This window comes from Xiphophorus couchianus, chromosome 2 (genome assembly GCF_001444195.1).
Source record: "Xiphophorus couchianus chromosome 2, X_couchianus-1.0, whole genome shotgun sequence".
In the NCBI taxonomy this organism is placed as follows: domain Eukaryota; kingdom Metazoa; phylum Chordata; class Actinopteri; order Cyprinodontiformes; family Poeciliidae; genus Xiphophorus; species Xiphophorus couchianus.
In genome coordinates, this window is record NC_040229.1 from 32,411,783 (window position 1) to 32,433,695 (window position 21,913).

At 38.1% G+C, this 21,913-nt stretch overlaps 1 protein-coding gene across 5 annotated transcripts in view; it reads left to right on the forward strand.

Annotated features, from left to right (window-relative positions):
• kif21a (kinesin family member 21A) overlaps positions 1 to 21,913 on the forward strand; it is a 53,483-nt gene that overhangs the window by 7,623 nt on the left and 23,947 nt on the right. For all 5 annotated transcript variants that reach the window (XM_028033712.1, XM_028033738.1, XM_028033720.1 and 2 more), the window contains exons 2-11: positions 11,950 to 12,172; positions 14,899 to 15,081; positions 16,196 to 16,336; positions 17,018 to 17,149; positions 17,280 to 17,450; positions 18,743 to 18,858; positions 19,498 to 19,693; positions 19,777 to 19,966; positions 20,040 to 20,106; positions 20,885 to 21,088. In XM_028033712.1, coding sequence (XP_027889513.1) covers positions 11,950 to 12,172; positions 14,899 to 15,081; positions 16,196 to 16,336; positions 17,018 to 17,149; positions 17,280 to 17,450; positions 18,743 to 18,858; positions 19,498 to 19,693; positions 19,777 to 19,966; positions 20,040 to 20,106; positions 20,885 to 21,088 — 1,623 coding nt within the window. The remainder of the gene's footprint in view (positions 1 to 11,949; positions 12,173 to 14,898; positions 15,082 to 16,195; positions 16,337 to 17,017; positions 17,150 to 17,279; positions 17,451 to 18,742; positions 18,859 to 19,497; positions 19,694 to 19,776; positions 19,967 to 20,039; positions 20,107 to 20,884; positions 21,089 to 21,913) is intronic.

A 21,913-nucleotide genomic window follows, 5' to 3' on the forward strand; every position in this document is an offset into this window, starting at 1 on the left:
AGACATCCATGCGACCAACCTCCACTGGTTGCATGGAGGGCCTTCATGTTGGCATTGGTGTGAAGGCCAATTTATGCCCGGCTCGGCCTTTACGCCGACCCACACCCAAGTGGCACTAACCTAGGTCACTATCCAAACCCAGGTTTTGCTAAAACTGGGCATTATGGAAATTTGAGCCTTTACACAAATTTAGGAAGTAAAAACAGACACAGGCCTCGATGCAAATAAAATTCTTGACTCCAAAATCAATGGAGAAAACACAAGATCAGTTTCAGACTTCAAAACAGCATAAGAAACATTATTAAAACTTTTCTATATAAGAGCTGATCAGGTAAAATTTCTCAAAAATTAATTGATTAATTGGTCTCCCTAAATTGTCCTAAGGTGTGAATGTGTGTGTGCAAGGATATGTGTGTTAGATGATGGATGGATGAATATTTGTTAAAAGTGTCTGACAGTAGAATACGAAACAGAGAATCTGTGAAAATCTGTGACTCTGCTGCTGTCCAGAAACAACCAATCAGAACCAAAAGGCAAACTTTTGGTTTTGATTGGTTACTAATGCATTGAATGTAACCAATCATTCAACGCATTAGACTTCTAGTGTAGTGCAGCTATGCAATTGGCGGAAAAACACCCTAACATTATATCATCTTTGGTTATTTGTAGAATGATTTAGAAAACAAAATGCTATACAGGTTTGTCAAAACTATTTGACCCATATTAGAACTTAGCATTGATTTCCCTTCATTTTAGTAGCTCCAATTTTGCCTAACCCAGACATTTTCCCTAACTCTAACCAATACTAGTCTATTCCTAAACCTTAACTAAAACTTAATTCACATCTTGCCTCTAAACGTCACCCTTGACCTAAAGCAATGAATCCATCATATTAGGACCAGACTTTGGTTCTAATATGATGGACCTAATATGACACTGGACATTTAATGGTGCGTTCACACCAAACAAGTTTTGAGCATCAGGCGCAGCTGGTTTTCATTCAAAGTAAAGGAGCGTTGAGGGCCGTGGAGGCCGTTTGGATTGTTTGACACGTCGAGTGCTCCACATACACTTTAAATGTAAACCAGACTCACCAACGTGTTTGGTGTGAATGCACAATTAGAATGTCCAGTTCCTATGGTAACAATGACATCAGCAGTGATGACATCACTCTTTGATGCATCACAGGAATCTGTCTCTTGAGTGTAGCACACAGACTGTTTTTGGTAACACTTCATTTGATGGGTTGTGAATATGACTGTCATAACATTTGTCATGAACATGAGTAAGTCTTCATGAATATTTATGACTGTTGTCATAAGGTGTCATTCGGTAAATCATGACACTTTTAATACAAAGTTGACATTATTCAAAATGTCTTTGTTATGACAACTTGACATTAACCAAGAAATCATGATCTGACAAGTTTGTTATAAAAGTATTACTGATTAAACTTTAAAAATGATGTAGCTTTATGTTATTAAAGCTCAAGTTTAAAAAAAGTTTTAGAAATTTTTTTAACCTCTTTGTGATAAAATTCCTGCCCTACTTTATAAATGTGTATAATTATATTTAACACTTGGTTTGTGGTGGCAACTTCATCCGCCCCTCTGTGATTTTTGGCACATGCCTGTTAGGCAGGAGGAACCCCAGGTTGGGAGTCACCAAGTTAGATGATCCAAATGTAACTAAACCCATCTCATAATAGGCCCAAGAGTTTGGTTTCCAATTTCCACTCCTGAAAAGGCTGCATCAGTCACAGCACTCTGGTGTGTCCATATGAAGTGGATCAACAAGTCAAAAAAAAAAAGAAGCTTTAAAAATAACCACTTGTACTCATTTTATGTTATTGTGGTCAGTAAGATGGCAAATTATTTATTTGGGGATTACAATGTATCAATGTCTTGGACATATCATGTTTCAGTATATTGTAAATGGAAATGGTTACAAAGCTCAAGAACAATGAGAAACTCCTGGCTGTGTGGTTTACTGAGCCGTCCACCAGAACCAGTACATTTGTGCATTGAGAACCACTCAATGCACACATTTAATCAAGTTGGGAAGGTACATAACACTTTATGCCACATGATGTATCTTCTAATTGGGAATACTACAAGTGCACCTAAATAAATATCACTATAAACTTAATTTTAGTGGTTTAATGAAAAACTCTGATGAAATGGAATAATTTAAGAGTGGCACATTTAAGTTCTTATTTTGACTAAATACAACCACACACTTTAAGAATTTTACAAAAGACTTTTTGAAGAAAAAAAAATGATCTAAGATTTTTTGTACACAAATTTCTTCACCTACTAAAGAGGGGTCACATACCGATTTACTGTGCAGTATATGCACTCAATACTTAGTCAAGATTCTGTTTTACATGAATTCATCAGTGCAGTGTGGCATGGAGATTAGCTGGTTGCCACTTGCACATGAGCTACATCACATGTAGCTCATGTGCATCATTAGCTCTGTGTGTGTCTCAGCTTCCTCTTGACTGCATAAATTATCTGTTGGGTTATGCTAGTTTACTGGGGTTCTAAGAAACGGTAATGCTCTGCTCTATAAATGAGGCATTATTAGCATTTTCTTCTTTGCAACATTTTAAACTTTTGTTCAAAACTTGCATGTCAATTGAATAGAAACAGCTATTGAACCTGGAAACTTCACACAGCGCCTAAGCACCTTGCATTCTGTGCCTTTCTACTGTGGGACCAAGACTCCCAAGTGAAATGCAACATTTCTGTAAAGTAGAGTTTTGAACGACTGAATACCTGTAGTCCATGTTCCCTATAACTGGAACCCATCTGACCCTGGTAGTTTTCATATCTAACTTTGTACAACCTCCTGCAAACCCCTCCTATTGGCCAACCTTTCCCTCCCTGCTTATTAAGGGGCGGTCTGTTCCCTGAGCTCTGACCTACAGGAACCAGTGAAATAGTTATCAGCATGCTGCAGCACTTTAGGACGCCCCCATTATGTTTTTAAAAGGGCATTTCCCTTTATGTCCTCAAAACTGTGGAATTGCTGTGCATTTGAGGCGTATTAGAGGAAAACGAACAAAGTGAGGTCAGGATGGCGTCTGCCTTCATGAATCTGCCATGCAGATTAAACAAGTCCCTGTGTCCTGGCAGAGGCCTGGGTGTCTGGCCTGTTTTTGTAAGCTCTGGCCTTCTGTAAAATATGTGGTGATTTTGTTCCATCTTATCCTGCTGCACTGGTAAGCATTTCAACATGAGGTCATGTTATTAAAACAAAAGGTACTTTAATACACATTCTGTCCAGAAATAAGGAATCACTGCTGTCAGATAACGTTCAGTGGAAAACGGTTTAACTGCAATTTATTTATAGAAATTGAATTTAGATTTTTTTTTTTTTAAACAGTGAGATTCTACAACTTTTCCAAATTAACTTTAGAAAAAAAAAAATCATTAAACTTTAAAAGAAATGTCAGTTTCTTGATGAAATATGAAATTCCCATCAACATTCCCATTAATGGATTTACTGGAATGTTTTTAATCATTGTCATTTTACAGATTTTATTTTATTTTTTTACATTTGATTTATATTATGGCTCCTAAAATCTGACTTTTTATTTCTGTCCTAATGGTTTTGTCTAAAGGGGACAGTCAATTTCCTGGTGGTAAATACAGTTTTACTGTAATATAAAAATAATCAAACGTAGTTATTTTGGTCCATTTCAAAATTATAATATTTAACACAGCTACTCATTCAGTTTGCAATGCGTTTTTGGATCATAAAATAGTGTGGCCCATGTACCTAAAAATTTGGATTCATATTAATTTTGCTGTGATGAGCAATATCTGATATTTACCAATATTATAAACATTTCCCTTACCCATTGTGGGGGAAAAAACTAACCACACCATCGAAATAACTTTCTGCTTCAGTTAAATTTCCTCAAATCTTGTGCTGTGTCACTGTTATGATCACATTACCAAACACACACTACATAATCAACCCCTTCTTGCTCCAAGAAGCCATACACAAACAGTAATAAGATGGAAATAAATATCAGTTATTGATATTGGCACATTTTTACCTTTCAAACTGATACTGTTAATATGTTAAAAATGACCAACATAGGTCAATTATGATGTTAATGCTGATATATCTTGCATTCTATTGCACCGATTTACCAGCCAGCTGAGTTGATTTCCTTAATTTTGGGAGAACAGTGATCCGCCGATTTTTACATGTGAAGCCGATCTTATCCACCAATCTTATCTAGTGTGGCAAAGGACTAAGACCACTGTCCTCTTTTGCCTTCCGGTGAGAAAGGTTTGATTGACAGACCGGCCCACCAAGTTATGTCTGCATGCTTACAATTAACAATAGTTAACAAACTGTTGCCAACTCTACAACATTCTTGCTATATTGAAACCAAAAAAATTGGTATCGGACAAAATTGGAATTGGCAGGTTAAGCTTTTGAAAAGATCCATAATTGGCGATTGGCCAGAAAACTGCAATTGGTGTAGCACTAATCTCTATACAATAGGAGTATACTTGCAAAGTGGAATATACCTGATTTTATTTATTTATTTTTTTACTAATACGTGTTTAATACGCTGTTTTTTTAGTTGTGATTGTTTGAAATCTAGTGGAACAGGGTTATGCAATATATCTGAGACATAACATCTTTCTCCTCCATTCACACTCCTGCTAATTATGATGCAGCAGCCTCTGGACTGCCTAGTTTTCCCGTCTGTGCTTGGAATTTACATACATGCATACATTTTCTCCTTTAAGAACAAATGTATCCTTATATCTAAAAGATGAATGACTTTGCTTGTGTTTTGAGCCCCATGTTGTCTGATCTGTTGGGTCAGCAGCAGATGAACATCATCTCTTCAGTCTGATTGGTGGCAGAATGCTGACTGCTTTCCTCTCCCTTATGCTCTTCCCCTTGGCATCTCCTAGACAGCCAGAGCAGCATTATATCCTGCTGGGATCGGATTAACACTTTAATTCAGTCCTTCTGTTATGGGTTGTCATGGCAACCTTTTTCTTTTGTGTCACACACCGAGTAAATGCGCACCGGACACACAGACATGCAGGGTGATTATGACTTCATGAATCTTTTGGCAGGAAGGGAGTTAGTTTGACTCAGCCAGAAGTTTCCTGTTCTAATGTTTTTTTTTTTTTTTTTGCTCGTTTCTGTTTTTGTGCCAGCTTGTCATCTGAGCTCTTTGCCCACTGTGGTGGTCCTGCTGGCTGCACAGACAAAGCACCAAAGCCGGTGTGTTTTTATTTGGCATTTGCCATGCATTTTTGTTGCATTGAATCGACAGATTTCTGTCCCCTTTGACTCCATGATGAAACATAGAACTGTTCCGGTTGAGTTTTAGAGCAGGGTTTCAGAATGTATGTAGGGGTGTGTGTGTGTGTGTGTGTGTATGTATGGATGTAAAAGAATTTCTGCAAAAGTATTGGCTGTACTAGATAAGTTGTGTGCTCAGCAGAAACCAGCTCTGCTCTGTTTCTGTAATGTCTGCAGAAATAATACCTGGTGTTTTTTAACAACTGTCCAATTCCAGCATATTCATTATGCTGGAATTACTATCTTGGTGATGTCTGAAGGGTTTTCCTTGATTTATTGGTATTAAATTAATGAGAAACATAAGTTGACCTTAAATGTGTTAATCACAGGACAAAGCTTCATGTTATATGTGGACAACGTTTGTTGCGTTCTGTGATTCAAGACGGTTGAGGCTACCGATGACAAGCTAGCTAGTGTTTTTTTCTGCATTTATCATGGATAAAGTGCAAATTTATCATAAGAAGGCGGAACAACATTTTTACGTTTCTGTGTGTAGGTCTTGTATTTCATTCGTAATGGTCTTATAACATCTTAAATTTGAGATGGTGAAACCTGCAGAAACTGTGTATTCTATCCATGTTGTCTTACCCAACCCTTTCACCGCCCGTTGTGTTTTTAAAGACAACTTTAAGAACACAAGGGAGGAAATTTGACATTTTTGATTGCCTGACAGAGAGATGAACATAAATGACAGCAAGAGGCTGAAGTTGCATTTCACTTTGTTTTTCAGTAATTAACATCCTGTTTAACTGGATATACTGAAAGCTAAGCTCCTCCCTCCTGGACCACATCCAGCTAAGAATGATTTTTAAATAATAATAAAAAAAAAGCAGTTACTTCTTCCTCATTGTTTACAGGAGGACACAGATTATAAACTGGCCTGCAGTGGTGATGAGTCAAAGTGTGACAAATTTTGTTGTAATTGCTTCCTTCTCCGTCCTTCCCTCAGACCTGATGTATTCCTCTGTGAAGGACAGAGTGACGTAGCGCTGTCTTTTCAAGGTGTTACAGTCCTCTACTCAGCAAATCCCTTCTTAAAGACCAGGCCTGTTTACTCTGCAGTGACCACTGGGAGTAGAGTTGCAGCTTTTGTGTACTTGCTGTAGATTGTTGGCTGCAGGGCAGGAACAGTTTTTCCTTCCTCCTTTATCACCACCACAGTCATCTGCACTGCAGCTTTATTGTTTAGATTTAAAAAACCATAAATTTTGCCTGTACAAGGTAATTGTTTTGGCCATAGATTAAAAAACATCAATATTTCTGATCCTTTTCATGTTGGTCAACAATAATTCTATAGATTCATGCCTTGTTACTTAGAATTTCTTTTTGAAATGATTTGTTAAATATATATTTAGATATGACTAACTTCTTTAATCTTGAAAACTAATAATACCGGTCCGCCAGTGATTTCTAGAGGTGTGGGGCATCTGGGGACAGGTTTAGGCATGCTCTAGTGTTAACATCTGAACACAGGTGACTCAAACAAGTCAAATATGGTCAGCGCTGAAGAAAGGTGCACCCTTTATAAATTCTGAGTGTTTACACATCAAGAAATCATAAAATTATCAGATTTCCAGTTAATAAAATTTATACCGCCTACAGGAAACATAAAAAACACACATAACAGATTCCTCATTCTTATTATGTACTTTACACGATGCAACCAAATTGAAAAGCAGTGTGAAAACTTACACTTTCTGTCATCTACAGGATTTAGGTGGTCAAGTGTTCTTGTGAGCAAATGTGCATAGAAGTGGGTGATACAGACTTTAAATCTGATCACTCTTTAAGTATTTATAGTAATAATGATAAAAGTGATGATGAAGTATTTGGCCCAAACTTATTCAGTTACTCCCCGTATTTTTGGAACCACCTCAAGGGTGGTAGAAACTGGTCCTAGGTGGGTATTGCACGCAAGCGATTTGACTAGCAGCATACTGCATTTGTTGATTAGCATGTAGAGTCTGTGACAAGACTGTAGCACTTGGTCAGATGGCAAACCACAAATTGCTAGATGGTCAAATCTTGAGTTCCAAATTTTTTATCAATTGTGGTTACCCCCGTCCTTTTGATGCTGCATGTGGCAACTGGAGCTCAAGATGGACAAATATACCAAGAGATTTTAGAGATACTGGCCACCTAACAGTACTTGTTCAAAACAATGGTATCGGAGCATCAACCTCAGCTCCTGGGCATTCACTGCATGCCTATGTTACTAGCCCTATTTATGCCCACTTTGGTGAGAAACTCATTGGCAGTGGAGACAGCTAGCCTGGCTAGAACCAAATCGGACAGCGGCCTGCTAGAGTGAGACTTGAAGATGGTCAAGGGGCTTGTGAGATCTGCCCAAAAAATAGCAGCAAACAACAATGAACTGAGGCAATGTTGTAAATAAGAGTGAAACAAAACCCTTCTACACTGATGTGAGAGACTGATGACCAAAAAGAAAACTTTATTGTTGCTACAGATTGTTCTACATGATATGGAATCATGGACTGTACTCAGCTGGATGAATTTATCCTCTTGAGGCATTAAAGTCAATATGTCTCTTCTTATTGTCGTTTTTTATTTAGTGGATTTTAATGTCAGTTTGTGGCCAACATTACAGCACAGTAGTCAAATTCTGACCCTCAGCTGACCTGTGACCTTAGCACTGAAATAGGCTAGGCCCTCGTTGATACAGTCTGGATGCCTTTCCCCTTCATTTTTACCAACATAACTCTAAACTCAGTCATGAAACGTCTTCTAAACACAAAGCTACTGGAGTTGACAAATAATCTGCCTGTGATTTAACACTAGAATGGCTGGGTTTTCGATTTCTCCCTAGAATGGCTGAACAGGGCCAAAAGGCCCTGAGTCCACCCTGACGACTCTGATGGCTCAAATTAGCATTCTTCTTCAATTGTAAATGTGGCCGTTGACCGTCAGGCCAGAATGTAGGAATGTGAATAGTCCATGTTGGGGGTGGGTATCTATGATACCTGCAGGAGATCAGATCTCCTGTAGGTAGTGCTCTTCAGTTTAGTTTTGAAGCATACATGAAGTGTTTTTGGAGAGATGTGACCTTTTGCAGCTGATCCATGATGTTGTGCTGCATTATCCAGGTCATTTTGCCAAATGTACATAGAGTTTGCAAAACATACAATCTGTTTCAAAAAATATGCAAAGGTTTTTCTAAAAGAAATGAGTAATGTTTCTCTTTGAAATAAAGCTAAGAGGGTATTAATTGTGTTGATCCACCTCAAAAAAATCATGCAAAAAGTGTAAGCAAAAGAAATCTGGGAGACTTAGCACATGCAAATTTGCATGCAGCCTTTTGTGCTGTGGAGGATAAATAGGTGACTGCTTCACCTATTTAGTTCACAAGAACTAATGGCATTTATTTCAGTCATAATCTTGCGGGGGGTGACCAAGGTTCCATCACTATGTGACAGCTGGTCAGCAAACCTGGCAAACATGATTGACATGGCAGCACTGAATGCACATGTGCTTTATCAGGCATGCATTGGGGTGCAGGAGAGACGGGTGGACTTCCTGGTTGAGCTTGCAAAAGAGTTCGGTAACTCTCATGTGAGTGAGAAGAAGGCACACAAGGAGAAACTGCTTTGGCAACAACCTTCCACACCCAGCTCAGGCAAAAGGGCGAAGTGTCAGGTCAACCATCGATACAGGATGCGTGTCCTGAGGCCGAAACATCATCAGTGACCCCTCACACCCCCACCATGGACTGTTCTCCCTGCTGCCCTCTGGAAAGAGGTTCTGCAGCATCCGGTGCAGGTCCACCTGGTTCCGAAACAGCTTTTTCCCACTTGCCATCAGACTGCTGAGCTCTTAACTGGACTGCACTCAAAAACTGGTCTCCACTTTATACCTTGCACATGTACAGAGCTAAATAACTTATATTTTACTGTCAGTCCTGCACTTTATATTTTATATTTAGATTTATATTCATATTTTATACTGTATTTTATTTTACTCACAACATTGGAACCTCAAACATTATCCTGAGCCGTATGCAACGAAATTTCGTTCTGTATACACCCTGTGCATTGAAAATGACAACAAAGTCAGTCTAAGTCGAAGTCGAAGTCTAAGGAACAATTGTGCAACTGTGAGATGCGTTGAGGCCATTACCAGGGTACTTGGCCTAGGTAATGGCCCTATTTACTGAACAAAAGCACCTGCTAGATAAAATCCTCAGGCCAGTTGGACTATCTCTAGCCTGAATAGGTATATGTCCAAATGGCCTAACTCCAGCCATTGATGGCTAGTGCTAACGAGAAGCTAAAAAACAGACTGCTCAACAAAAGTGTAGAGATTACTTGCAGATGAGAAGCAAGGAACGGAAAAAATGTGGTCAGATTCCCGGGTGTGAAGGCACTCTGGGAGAGACAGAAAAACGGGATTACAAACCCAATTAGTGAGTTAAATGGTGTGAAACAAAGACACCCCCGCAGGCCTATGTGTGGACTGAATGGGATTACACTTCCAAAAGCACTCTTAAAGGCCAAGGAAACATGTAATTGGTTAAATATGGCAAATTTGCCATGAAAGCCAATTAAAATACTTTACGGGTTCGTAGTCGCTGATCTGCTCAATAGCTCTAACAGCTTGTCGTCTCCGAGGTCTCCATCACTAAGTAGTTTTTAGGTAATGAATCAATTCTGACATCATCCATGGTAGCTAGCAACATAAAAATAAAATCAAAATTGGAATCTTGTCGTTAACGAAAACATCTCCGACCACATCATGAGTAACTAAATGTCACAACCTCCTCGCAGGTCGTTACCTCTCCTCCCTCGCCTCCGTCCAGCCGAGGCGTTGGTGTCATTGCTGGGTTCCAGTATCACACAGACGGACACAATGGTGGCTCTGTAGTCCACTGGCCGTATTGTTCTTTCCTGAATTTGGAGGCACAATGAGGCCCTTATCCACACTGCTGAGAGAGACTCGCTGTCAGGTGCTTTTCTTCCCAGCTTGTTTGGAAGCTGAAGCCTTGAAGAGAATGTGTTTGAAAAGCAGAAAAGGATCAAAATTGGTTATGTGGTTGCAAATAAAGCGTTAGCTAGGAGTAAATGGAGAAATTATCATTGTCCTAATACTTTCCTCTATTGGTAAAACTGTTATGGTCTATGATCTGCTTTGATGAGATGAATAAGCCTCAACCTGACAAGCGATGAAAATATGGTGAAAAGTTGGTGGAGATAATCTTCAGATCTGGATTGTGTTTAACAAATGAGACAAGCATGATGCTAAACGTAGATCGTGATGTTCTGCTTCTTCCGGATCTGGTCACACTCTCGTCCAAAACTTTCAGTCATGCTTGCAGATGTAGTAGAGGTGATTTACTGATTTAGTGTATTTGCTGTTTCAGGGATTCTAAAGCATCAGGAATAGATTCTCTTGCAGTTGGTGTTTGTTGCTAAAATTTAGTCCAGATTTCAGAAATGACTTACATTTTGATCTGCATTTCACACAGGCAGAGATGAGTAGTAACTTCTTGCATTTACTTGAGTAACATTTTAGAAAAAAAAATTGTTTTACTGCACTGTACATTTTACATTTACTTGAGTAATATTATTATGAATATTATTACTTTTGCTACTTGAGTAGAATTTCTGTATTTTCCATCCAATACAAGTAACTTCAATGAAGAAAAAACCAACATACTTTAACCAAAAATGTATGAGAGAGATGCACACATACAGCTTATGTCAAAGTGTGACTTGTTGTTTCTACACCAGCTTTGTTGTTCTAATGTTATGTAACATACAGTAAACACTATATATTGTCACTGAAAGCCAATACCCTGTTCTAATATAAATATATATAAGCATTCATTTTATGAAAATCACTTTTTCCACAAATAAAGGTTTCACATTTTGGCAATCGTTTAAAAAAAAAAAAAAAAGACAGATACTTGGTGAATTTATAAGGTGGTTTTAGGCAAACCCCTGATATTTTGTGGAATATTTTACACGTTTTTGGTTTAAAGTTCAAATTAAAGCGTCAGACTGACTGGACTGAACAGAGAGAGTTTTTAGAGTTATGTTATGACGAGCTACATATGATGGAAAAGGAAAAGCACCATTGACTGGAATGTGGACTCTGAGCTTCTCCATGGTGATGCTTGTCCTGTTCATTTGTCTTCAGTGCATCTCAACAGACCTGAAGCCTTTTAAATGTTTTAAGTCAACAAAATGTTCAACAAATTTTGTGCTTTTCATGACAATAAAACTTGGAATGCACAAGAAGCTTGCTGTGGGAAAGGAGACTCAAACAGCACAGGGAGAAAATATTTATGCTCCCAGATGCATACTTTTACATTGTGTTTTGATATTTCAATTGGATTAGTTATTGTAAGATTTGTCACCTTTATATGATTGTTGGATTAAACTGATTCAATTTAAATTCAATGATGTCTTTAATAAATCCATGAAGCTATAATTATATTTTTGATGCTGTTTGCTCTTGAGAAGTCAGTAGTTGCATCCCAAGACTTGATAAATCTCTATAAAAGTACAGACCGTTTTCATATTCCTGAACAGTCGGCTCTAATAAAACAATCCCATTTTAGACCGTTTGTGTCTTTGTCCACAGGATCCGTCCTCAGCTGCCCAGGGAGAAGATCGAGGGATGCCACATCTGTACGTACGTGATGCCTGGAGAGCCTCAGGTCATCCTGGGGAAGGACAAGGCCTTCACGTACGACTTTGTGTTCGACATGGACTGCCAGCAGGACGCCATCTACTCCACCTGCACCGAGAAGCTGATCGAGGGCTGCTTCGAGGGCTACAACGCCACTGTGTTTGCATACGGACAGGCAAGCCTTTGTTCCAGCCTGCTGCAGCTGCAGCACCGACGACGCGTTTAGCCTCGCTGGTGGAACATATTTTTGTCTGAGCTCATCTCTTTGCGAGGAAAATGAAGAGAAGACATTGCTGGGGAATCTATAAAAGAGAATATTTAACATTTTAAGCAGAAAAACTGGAAATTTACATTTTAGTTGCTGACTGGATAGCAATAGTTTTACTAGGAATGTAAGTTTGGAACATCAAATTCAGATTATGAGATTATTATATATAATTGGTGACATGGATTATCTCTTTAGTTTTAAGGTGTTGCTATGGAAACCAGCAGGTTAAAATGTGAGGTAGTTCAAGCTTATTTTGGAGTTGATAAGTTGATTTGTTTGTGCTGCACATACAGGTACATATTAAAAAAATTGAATATTGCGGAAAAAATATTTTTCTCATTTCAGAAAGAAAAGCTCATATTTAATACACGTAATAAAATATTTTCAACCTTTAATTCTTGTAATTTTGAGGATTCTGGCTTATAGACGATAACACAAACTCCCTTGTCTCAGAAAATACACACCCCCTATTTAGAAAAGCATTTTTTACACAATCATGGATAAAACTGCTGACTGAACAGATGTACACAAGACAGCCATTGGCATTGTCAACGTAGAAAGGATGCCACAATAAATCAGTGCTACAGAAGCTGGGGTTTCAAAGTACTTTATCCTAGTATGTTCATAGAAGTGGAAGGAAAATGCTGGATCCCTTTTGTCAAACCACTCCTGAACCAGACGTCAGAGTCACCTGGGCTAAAGAGAAAAAGAACTGAATTGTTCCTCAGCGGTCCAAAGTTCTGACAGTAAAGTGTTTGATTTTGAAATCAGGTTCTGAGGAACTAAAGGAGGAGAGGAGAGGCACAGAATCCATGTGGCTTGAAATTCAGCGTGATTTTGTAAAGTATTCTATTTCTCTAAAGCACAGAAATTTGGGTTGTCGTTATCTGGATATTTCTGTATATCTGTACATAGCTTTGTGTGATGATTCTACACGAGTTTCACTTACTGAAATGAATGACAAAAATAAGCTTTTTCACAATGTTCAACTTTTTTAAATATAAATTTATAGCAGGATCAAAAACATTTTATTCTTGGTAAATTTTTTTGTAACAGAACAGCAAACATAACAAAAATGTGATGCTCCAATTATATATATATAAAAGATCAAACATAAAATAAATAAAATTTAAAAAGTAACAAAATAATTATTTTAAAAACTTACCAAAGCAACCAACTAACATGAGTAAGAACATGACAAAAATGTGAAGCCCAAGTTACAAAACAAAAAATGAAAAAATGTAAAAAATAAAATAAAAATATACTATTTTTTGTTGTTTTTCTTCCAATCACTGAAAATATTTTTTACGAATCCCACTTTGTGTTTTTCTGTATGGTCATGCTGATATTAGAAAGCTCCCATTAACAATAGCTTGTAGCTAATATCTGCTCATCCAGACCACCTTTAGTCTAAATCATAACGGTGTGAAGTCCATCAAATCTCTCTTCTCCTACTACTCAGGTTGCCATAGATACAGAGCTCCTGATGGATGGCACTCGCATGATTCAGAGCGCCTTCATATCTCAACCATTCATCTTTAATGTGTGGCAGCGTTAAGTTGTGTTGCTGCTGGCCTACTTCTGACTGGAGCTCATGTTCACACAGAGAGGATGGCCTGGCCCAGATCAGCCTGTTTGCCCCCCATGTGTCCCTCTTTACAGGGACTTATCTAGATTTAGAGCGACCCACTCGGCTGCATCACAAGATCGCTGGGCTGCAGATATAAACAGACATTAACGACATGGCAGAGCAGAGTAAATCTGTCTCATCCAAAGATCACCGGGCTGTTTAAGCCTCAGTTTGGCAGATCAAATGCAGCCGAAAACACAGAGCAAACTCTTCATGGACTGAGAAGAAATGGTTTCCCCTGTTGCTTGAATGTAAATTTTCTGTCCATTTTAAAAGGAACAAACAGTGGAGAAAATAATAAAAGATTTTCTGATAATACTGTCAATTTTGTTTATTTTTTTTAGACATTAATTGAAATGTATTGAGACAATAAATCAAATTATTCTGATTAGAAAATTTTCATTATAAATGAAAAATGCTCACCATTTTTTCACAGTGTAATAAACTTATGTGAAAATATAAAAAATACATTTTAATTGGAATATAAATATTAAAATGTGATTAAAATGGGGGTTCTTTTCAATTAAAAACAGAAAAAGCTACTTATAACAAAACCATTATTACAATTAAGTTATTGTCATAACATTTATTGTCTAGATTCAGATATGTACACTTTTGTAGAAATATATATTACATATTTCTACAATTCTAAAATTAAATTTAGCTGGTTTGGTTTAAATTTTCAAGTGGTTATTGGACAGAAAATTATAATTTTTTACTGTTCTGCTCTTTATTTGTAGCACAAATGTACTGTAGCCTGCAGTGAGCTGCTTTTCAGACTTAGCATGCTAGCTGTAGCTTTAAAACAGAGCTGCTGTAATAGGAGTTATTGGTGCTTCTTTAGTTTTCACATAACTGCTTGTATTTTTACAAACAAGATTGTTTTCAAACCACCAACTTTTGTTTTTTTTTGTCAAAAATAGAAACGTAGGAGAGTCATGTTTTAGCTAACTGAGCTGATATCTCATTAGCCAATGATGAACATGTCTTCTTTCCCATCCAGACAGGATCAGGGAAGACGTACACGATGGGGACCGGCTTTGATGTCAACATAGTGGAGGAGGAGCTGGGGATCATTCCCCGTGCCGTCCATCACCTCTTCAAGGGCATTGAGGAGCGCCGGCAGGTGGCCCAAGAGCAGGGACGTCCGGTACCAGAGTTCAAGATCAACGCACAGTTCCTCGAGGTACACACCCCATGAATACAACTTGTGGAGATTCAGTATTTCTGAACCAACAGTGACAGCAGCACTCAGTCACTTCAAAATCTCTGCCAATTCCTGTGCTACAACTGCTGCTAAGGGATTAGCCTGGGGCTAGGGGAGGTTGCATCTTTGTCATGAGGAGTTGAAATAAATCAAAAAAATCATCATTTGTACTGGTACATAATACTTTGACACCCTTTGCACACTTTATAGATGACTGCAGTACTTATTCCGTTTTAGGGGTAAATCCTAAAATCTCCAAACCTCATCATTTCCTTCTATTATTAGTTTATTCTTTCAAGCTTTCATTGGCTGCCATAAGTCACTGTTAAAATCTGTTTAGTCAGTGTTTCAGTACATTAATTAAGAGTTGTTTTCTTTACCAATTACTTGTCAGATTATAATTCTTCTCAATGGAGGCCCCTTTGCATTTGTATTCCATTTACATCATGGTAGATGATTACAGCGATTGCTCTTGAAAGCTACACATAGACATAATCAGAGTAAATGTGAGGTTGGATTATTTCATTCATCACTGAAAGGGACTAGCAGTGCTTACTGTATTGACTTTTTTTACCTAAATGTATCAGAAAGACAAAAAAGATTTTAGGCTTAATACAACCAATCCGAAACCCAGCATCATTGAATGCTGCATGGTGAGGATGTAGAAATAATTGCCCAGTACATATATTTGGGAAGAGTGCCTGGTGACCACTTAATATTAGATTAAAATACTGAAACAATTGTCAACGAGTCGACAGAAGATTTATTTATTTCTGTGTTTAACGTCCTTTGGTGTCAGTGGTAGAATCTTAGACATTTGTTTTCTTTGGTTGAAAGTATTTTGCAAGTCTTTTGCTAATGCTAGTTGGACCTTTTTCTGTCTGAAGTCTAGGACAGTCTCATCTGCATAATTAAAGTAAGCTCAAAACTACTTGCTAATAACTGCAGCAGTCCCTCTGCAGTAGTTGCTCTTTTTTTATTTCTATACTTGAAATGTCTCGGATGACATTTTGTGAATTGATGCAATATAAGTAAATGAATTGACTTGATTTGATTTTTTTTCCTGTCTTTTGCCTTTACTGTGTGCTTCTAGCTTTACAATGAGGAGGTCCTGGACTTGTTTGACTCCACACGAGACATGAAGCAGAAATCTCACATTAAGATCCATGAAGACGCCAATGGGGGAATCTATACGGTTGGAGTGACCACACGGACTGTTTCCTCAGAGGCTGAGGTAAAATACAAAAACATCAAGTGCTTGTATGAAGGACTGTTTTAACTTCCAGAATCTGGACATTAATGGTATCAATACATTTAGATCACTATTCAGTGAACATCTTAGGTTTTTGGGTCACCTTTTGGTGCAAAAGCAACAATAAACAGATGTACCGGTAATTACAATGCTGGATTTTGTTTTGATTATTGTAATTAGAAAATAGAGTTTATTTTTTTTATTTACAGAAAGTAGAATTTATCTCCTCATAAATTGACTATAAAATTTAAAACATCTTCAAAATGTCCCCCCATTTGAATCAAATGTGACCTTATGGGCCACAAGTCTTGCAAAAAGCTTTATTAGGTTCAAAACTTGTTTTAGTTTGGTGTGATCTGCTTTAGATGGCAGTTTACTTAATGCTAAACAATAAAAGTGCATGCTTCCTGTTAGAGTTAGGATTACCCATAACTAATATATAAGTCTGACCACATAAACCTGTGTGTACTATTGACACCACAATATTTCAGTGACATTTCATTCAATACATTCCTCAGTTCAGCACCTCAAGGCTTGGAGTCATAAAGCTTTATTTATTCATCATTAAAATGTTTGCTTTGTAGAATTCAGAATTATTTCCCCCTGTTTAATCAACAAAATGTTTCTATGTCTAATAATTCCTATTCGTGTGTGTGTGTGCAGATGATGCAGTGCCTGAAGCTAGGCGCTCTGTCTCGTACGACAGCCAGCACTCAGATGAATGTCCAGAGCTCCCGATCCCACGCCATCTTCACCATCCACCTGTGCCAAGTTCGCGTCTGTGCCTCTGACAATGTTAGTGAGCGACGATAATCACGTATTGAAAACACAAATTGACTGTTTGATTAGATGTAGTTTGGGAATTTTGCTTAGTTTTCTCACTTTTTAAATTTGTACATTTAAAAAAAAACAATCTATCTTTCAGCAAGAAGGTGAGAATGATAACAAGGTGTCTAATGGAAACGGGGAGATGGACGAATACGAGACGCTGACCGCCAAGTTTCACTTTGTGGACCTGGCTGGTTCTGAGAGACTTAAGAGAACTGGAGCGACGGGCGACCGGGCCAAAGAGGGCATCTCCATCAACTGTGGATTGGTATGGTTCCTGAGCATGCTTTTTATTATCCTTAAGTAGACTGCCACCTAGTGGTTCAGTGTGTAATTACTGCCCTGAAAGGTATCAAAAAGAAAAAAAAAATGCACTGTTTCTCCCCCCCTAAAGATACACTATATTTTACCCTATAATTATTCTCATGGGTGGTTTTATAAAAGCTGCTGAAAGTTAAAGGGCAAAGTAGTTTTAGTGCTTATTTTATTGAGAGCCAAACCCTCTAGTTGCATTTTTGGGGGTTTTGTTGAAATTGAAAGGCTATTAAACTCTCATAAATTGAATTTTTGCCATTTGTGGCTCTTCTTCCTTGTAGAGGGATTCTGTGAAAGGATGCTGCCCTCCTTAACTGAACTTGTATTGTGCTTTTCCAGTCATACTGACCACTTGAAGCACTTTACACCAGAATTTACACTCACAAACGATCACTAGGGATGGGAATCTATTGCATCGTTTATTATTTACAATGAAAAATGTTTTTTGATTTATTGTCGTATTAATAAATGTTACTTTTTTTGCATACTCTTTATATTTACACTATTTATATATTAATCTTTTATATATTTACTTATTTATTAGGCTTCTTAAACTGGGGTCTGAATATTGTACTATAAACATGTAAATATGAGCTGGTATATCAATAAAGATTCTTGAACGCTTCAATATATAATAAAAAAAAAGAACAAACTGTTTTCTCTGAGATGTTTTTACTACTTTCTCCACTGTTTGTTCTACGAGAGCATCAATAAATATTGTTTATCATTTAGAAAATGTGCTTAAATGCAGTTAGTGTGAGCAGTTTAATGATATAAATCACACTTTCAGTAAGTGACGTCCTGAAGAAGCCTGTTTCAAAAGCGAATGTTTTTCAACAGTAGCTTGTGATGCTATGAATGTGATGTCATGCAGTCTGACATACAGTTACCTAAAAAAGAAATAATTTTCAAAATCATAATTTATCACTATAGTACTACAAAATATTGTAATAAAATTTTGAATAGATGGACAACGTGCATACACTTACACACCGACATGCACATCGTTAAGTGTCGTGTCTAGTGAAAAAAACAACAGCTCCATACAATACTGTTTGTTTGTACCTGACCTCTATTGGGAAGGAGGTTGTGTTTGAGTTGGGCTTATTTCCTGATTTTTATTTTGTAATGACATTACAGCGCCATTGCTGTAAAGTTTTTATCTTACTAGTACACAAAACATGTCAGTAACAGTCAGGACTGGAAAAAATAACCATTCTTCTGGCTCCCCTGGGTGTGTTTCAGCTGGCGCTGGGGAACGTAATCAGTGCTTTAGGAGACCGAAGCAAGCGGTCTTCTCACGTGCCTTACAGAGACTCCAAACTGACCCGACTGCTGCAGGACTCGCTGGGAGGAAACAGGTTGGTGGATCACTCATTATGTCAATCAGAGCAAGTAGTGAAAGTTATGTCTGTCAAATCTGCTTTTAATTGGCACAGAGTAATGTCTTAGATGACTAAAATGTATCTTCTAAATGTTTAACTCCATCTAAATATTTAGAACATGTATATATAAAAAAAAACAGAACAGAGTGACAGGTGACGACATATTACAATCTCCAGCTTTTGCTTTTTGTTGACTTAGAATGCATGTAAATCTCTCCATGCTGTGAATTTCCTCCTATGTCCATCCAATTGGTTAAGGTGGGAATGGGGTTCAACTTTCCATGTGATGGCTTTCTTTGCCACTGCTAATACAAATTTAAAAGGACAAATTATGTCGACTTCTTTTAGCTTTACATCGTGTTATAATGTTATTCCCACATTAAAAACATACCTGGAGTGTTGTTTTGATTCTTTCATGCATGTTTGAGAAATCCTTAAGTCTCAAATGGCCTGGTTGGACCCAGCGCCTCCTCCAATCTCCAGTTTCCAAGCTTTTGAGCTTGCGCCTCAATCAGCAAAATGTTTCTATGTCTAATAATTCCTATTTGTGTGTGCCTATGAATCCCCTTTAGGTATCAGTCTTATAACCAAGAAACTCTTCCACTCTCTTTTCAGCCAAACTGTTATGATTGCATGCATTAGTCCATCCGATCTTGACTTTATGGAAACCCTGAACACGTTAAAGTACGCTAACCGAGCCCGCAACATCAAGAACAAGGTGATGGTGAACCAGGACAAGGCCAGCCAGCAGATCAGCGCGCTGAGGACCGAGATCGCCCGACTGCAGATGGAGCTGATGGAGTATAAGACGGTGAGAGGGAACCGGGACGAGGCCCTTCAGGGCTTCCGTAGGCTCCCGCTCTGGAGATGTAATAGAGCCGTTCTCTGCTGCAGGGTAAACGCATGGTGGGCGAGGACGGCGTGGAGAGCTTCAGCGACATGTTCCATGAGAACTCCATGCTGCAGACTGAGAACAGCAACCTGAGGGTGAGGGTGAAAGCCATGCAGGAGACCATCGACGCCCAGAGGGCTCGCCTCACCCAACTTCTCAGCGATCAGGCCAACCAGGCTCTGGCCAGGGCAGGTAGGACTGAAGTCACCTGTCAGCATTCCACTTGCTGTTCAAACACCTCATCAGGAATCTGTTTCTCGCCCAGGTGAAGGAGGCACGGAGGAAATTGGAAACATGATACAGAGTTACATCAAAGAAATCGAAGATCTTCGGTAATGACTGCGTTTCTTGTTTAGTGCAACATAAGCTCTAGGATTATGATGATATTAACATTTTGCTCATATCAAATGGGGCAACTGCAGCTGGGTGGGTAGAGCAGTCGTCTGTACTTGTGGGTCGTGGATTCGATTCCAACTTCCACATGTCGATGTGCCCCTGAGCAAGGCACTGAATCCCAATTTGCCTGCTGATCTGTGTATCGGTATATAAATGTGTGAGCAAATATGAGTGTGAATAGTTGACTGTGACTCTGATGTAAATCACTTTAATGGTCAAAATGACTGGAAAAACACTGTTTAAGTTCAGTCCATTTACCTAAACCAAGTAAAATACTCACTTTGTTTTCAAAACTATGGGAAAAATAAAGGCACAGTGATCTTTCTAAAGCTAAAGTTAGAGAAACAAAATAAAACATTTTTATCACTCTAATTAGTGCACAACCAACATGAAGGACTTAAGTCATCAGCTGCTATGTAAATAAAATCACAAGATGAAATTATACACCAAAAAAGAAAGAAAGATGCTACTTGTGTAACTGTTTTTCTTCGATGAAGTATAGACCTGGCATTCAGTTCAAAGCGAGGAGGAGCCTGATTTATTTATTTTTTTTCATAGATTATTTGTTGTACTGTTATGACATTGTGAGAATTTTAACAAATACATTAAAAAAACATATAATTTCTAAAAGTTACAAAGTGGAGCTTTAAGTGGACTGGACTTTAGTTTTGTTAGTTTAAGTTGAGTTTTCTGGTCCCTGGATGTTTTTCTCAGGGCTAAGCTGCTGGAGAGCGAAGCGGTGAATGAGAACCTGAGGAAGAATCTGTCCCGCGCCTCCACTCGTCAGTCGTTCTACGGAGGGCCCGGCTCCTTCTCCAACGCTCTGATGGCCCCTGAGAAAGAGACTGCCGACATCATTGAGCTTGCCAAGAAAGACCTGGAGAAACTGAAGAAGCGAGAGAAAAAGAAAAAGAAAAGGTAACAAGAGAAGGATGTGGGTCAACTGGATTTTTTAGATTTACGAAGGAGTTGATCATTTTGTCTTCAGTTAGTTTTATACAAAAGTATTCACAATTTTCAAAAATATAACTGTTAAGGGTCTTCTTTTTTATCTGACTGAACATTTTTTCAGAACTTGCAACTACATTGCTGTCAAAACCATATTGTGCCCATTCGTTATACAGCTAATGTTGCAATATATCATTGTTGTTTTGTCTTTGTGGATTTTGGTGTCATAACGGTATTGTTTCAACTTTTTTTAAGTATTCTATTTGTGAGAAGAATAAATACAAAACTTAAAGCTCTTTCTAGGAAGGCCAGAGAATGCCAAAAGTGTGAATTTGCTCTAATTCTATCAGAAAAATGTATTTTGACACTGTCGTGCACTAAGGGCTTGTTCACAGCAGTGGGGTTTGTCTCCTGACTGATTCCTTGAAGCTTTGGTTCTGCGTTCCTAGTTTATTTCTGCAGATCTAGTTTTTTAGTCTGCCTGGTCTCTGTCTAAAGTATTTTTTGTTTTTATAATTTGTGAAAATCTGTTTTTACAAATATATTTCTTTTATGGACAGAATTCACAGAGATTGTTGCTTTTACCACAATCTCCATAAAACGTAGGTTGACCAGGAAGAAACTGAACATGACATGCCTGTTATTGTTAAGAATTGTGGTGGTAGCTTCATGATTTGTAGCAGGTTGGCTGCTAGTAGAACTTTAAATTGAAAATATTGTTTGGAAAACTTTTACTAAGAGGGCAGCTGTGGCCACGGCACATTGCTGACGTTTAAAGTGAAAGACGTGCATTGA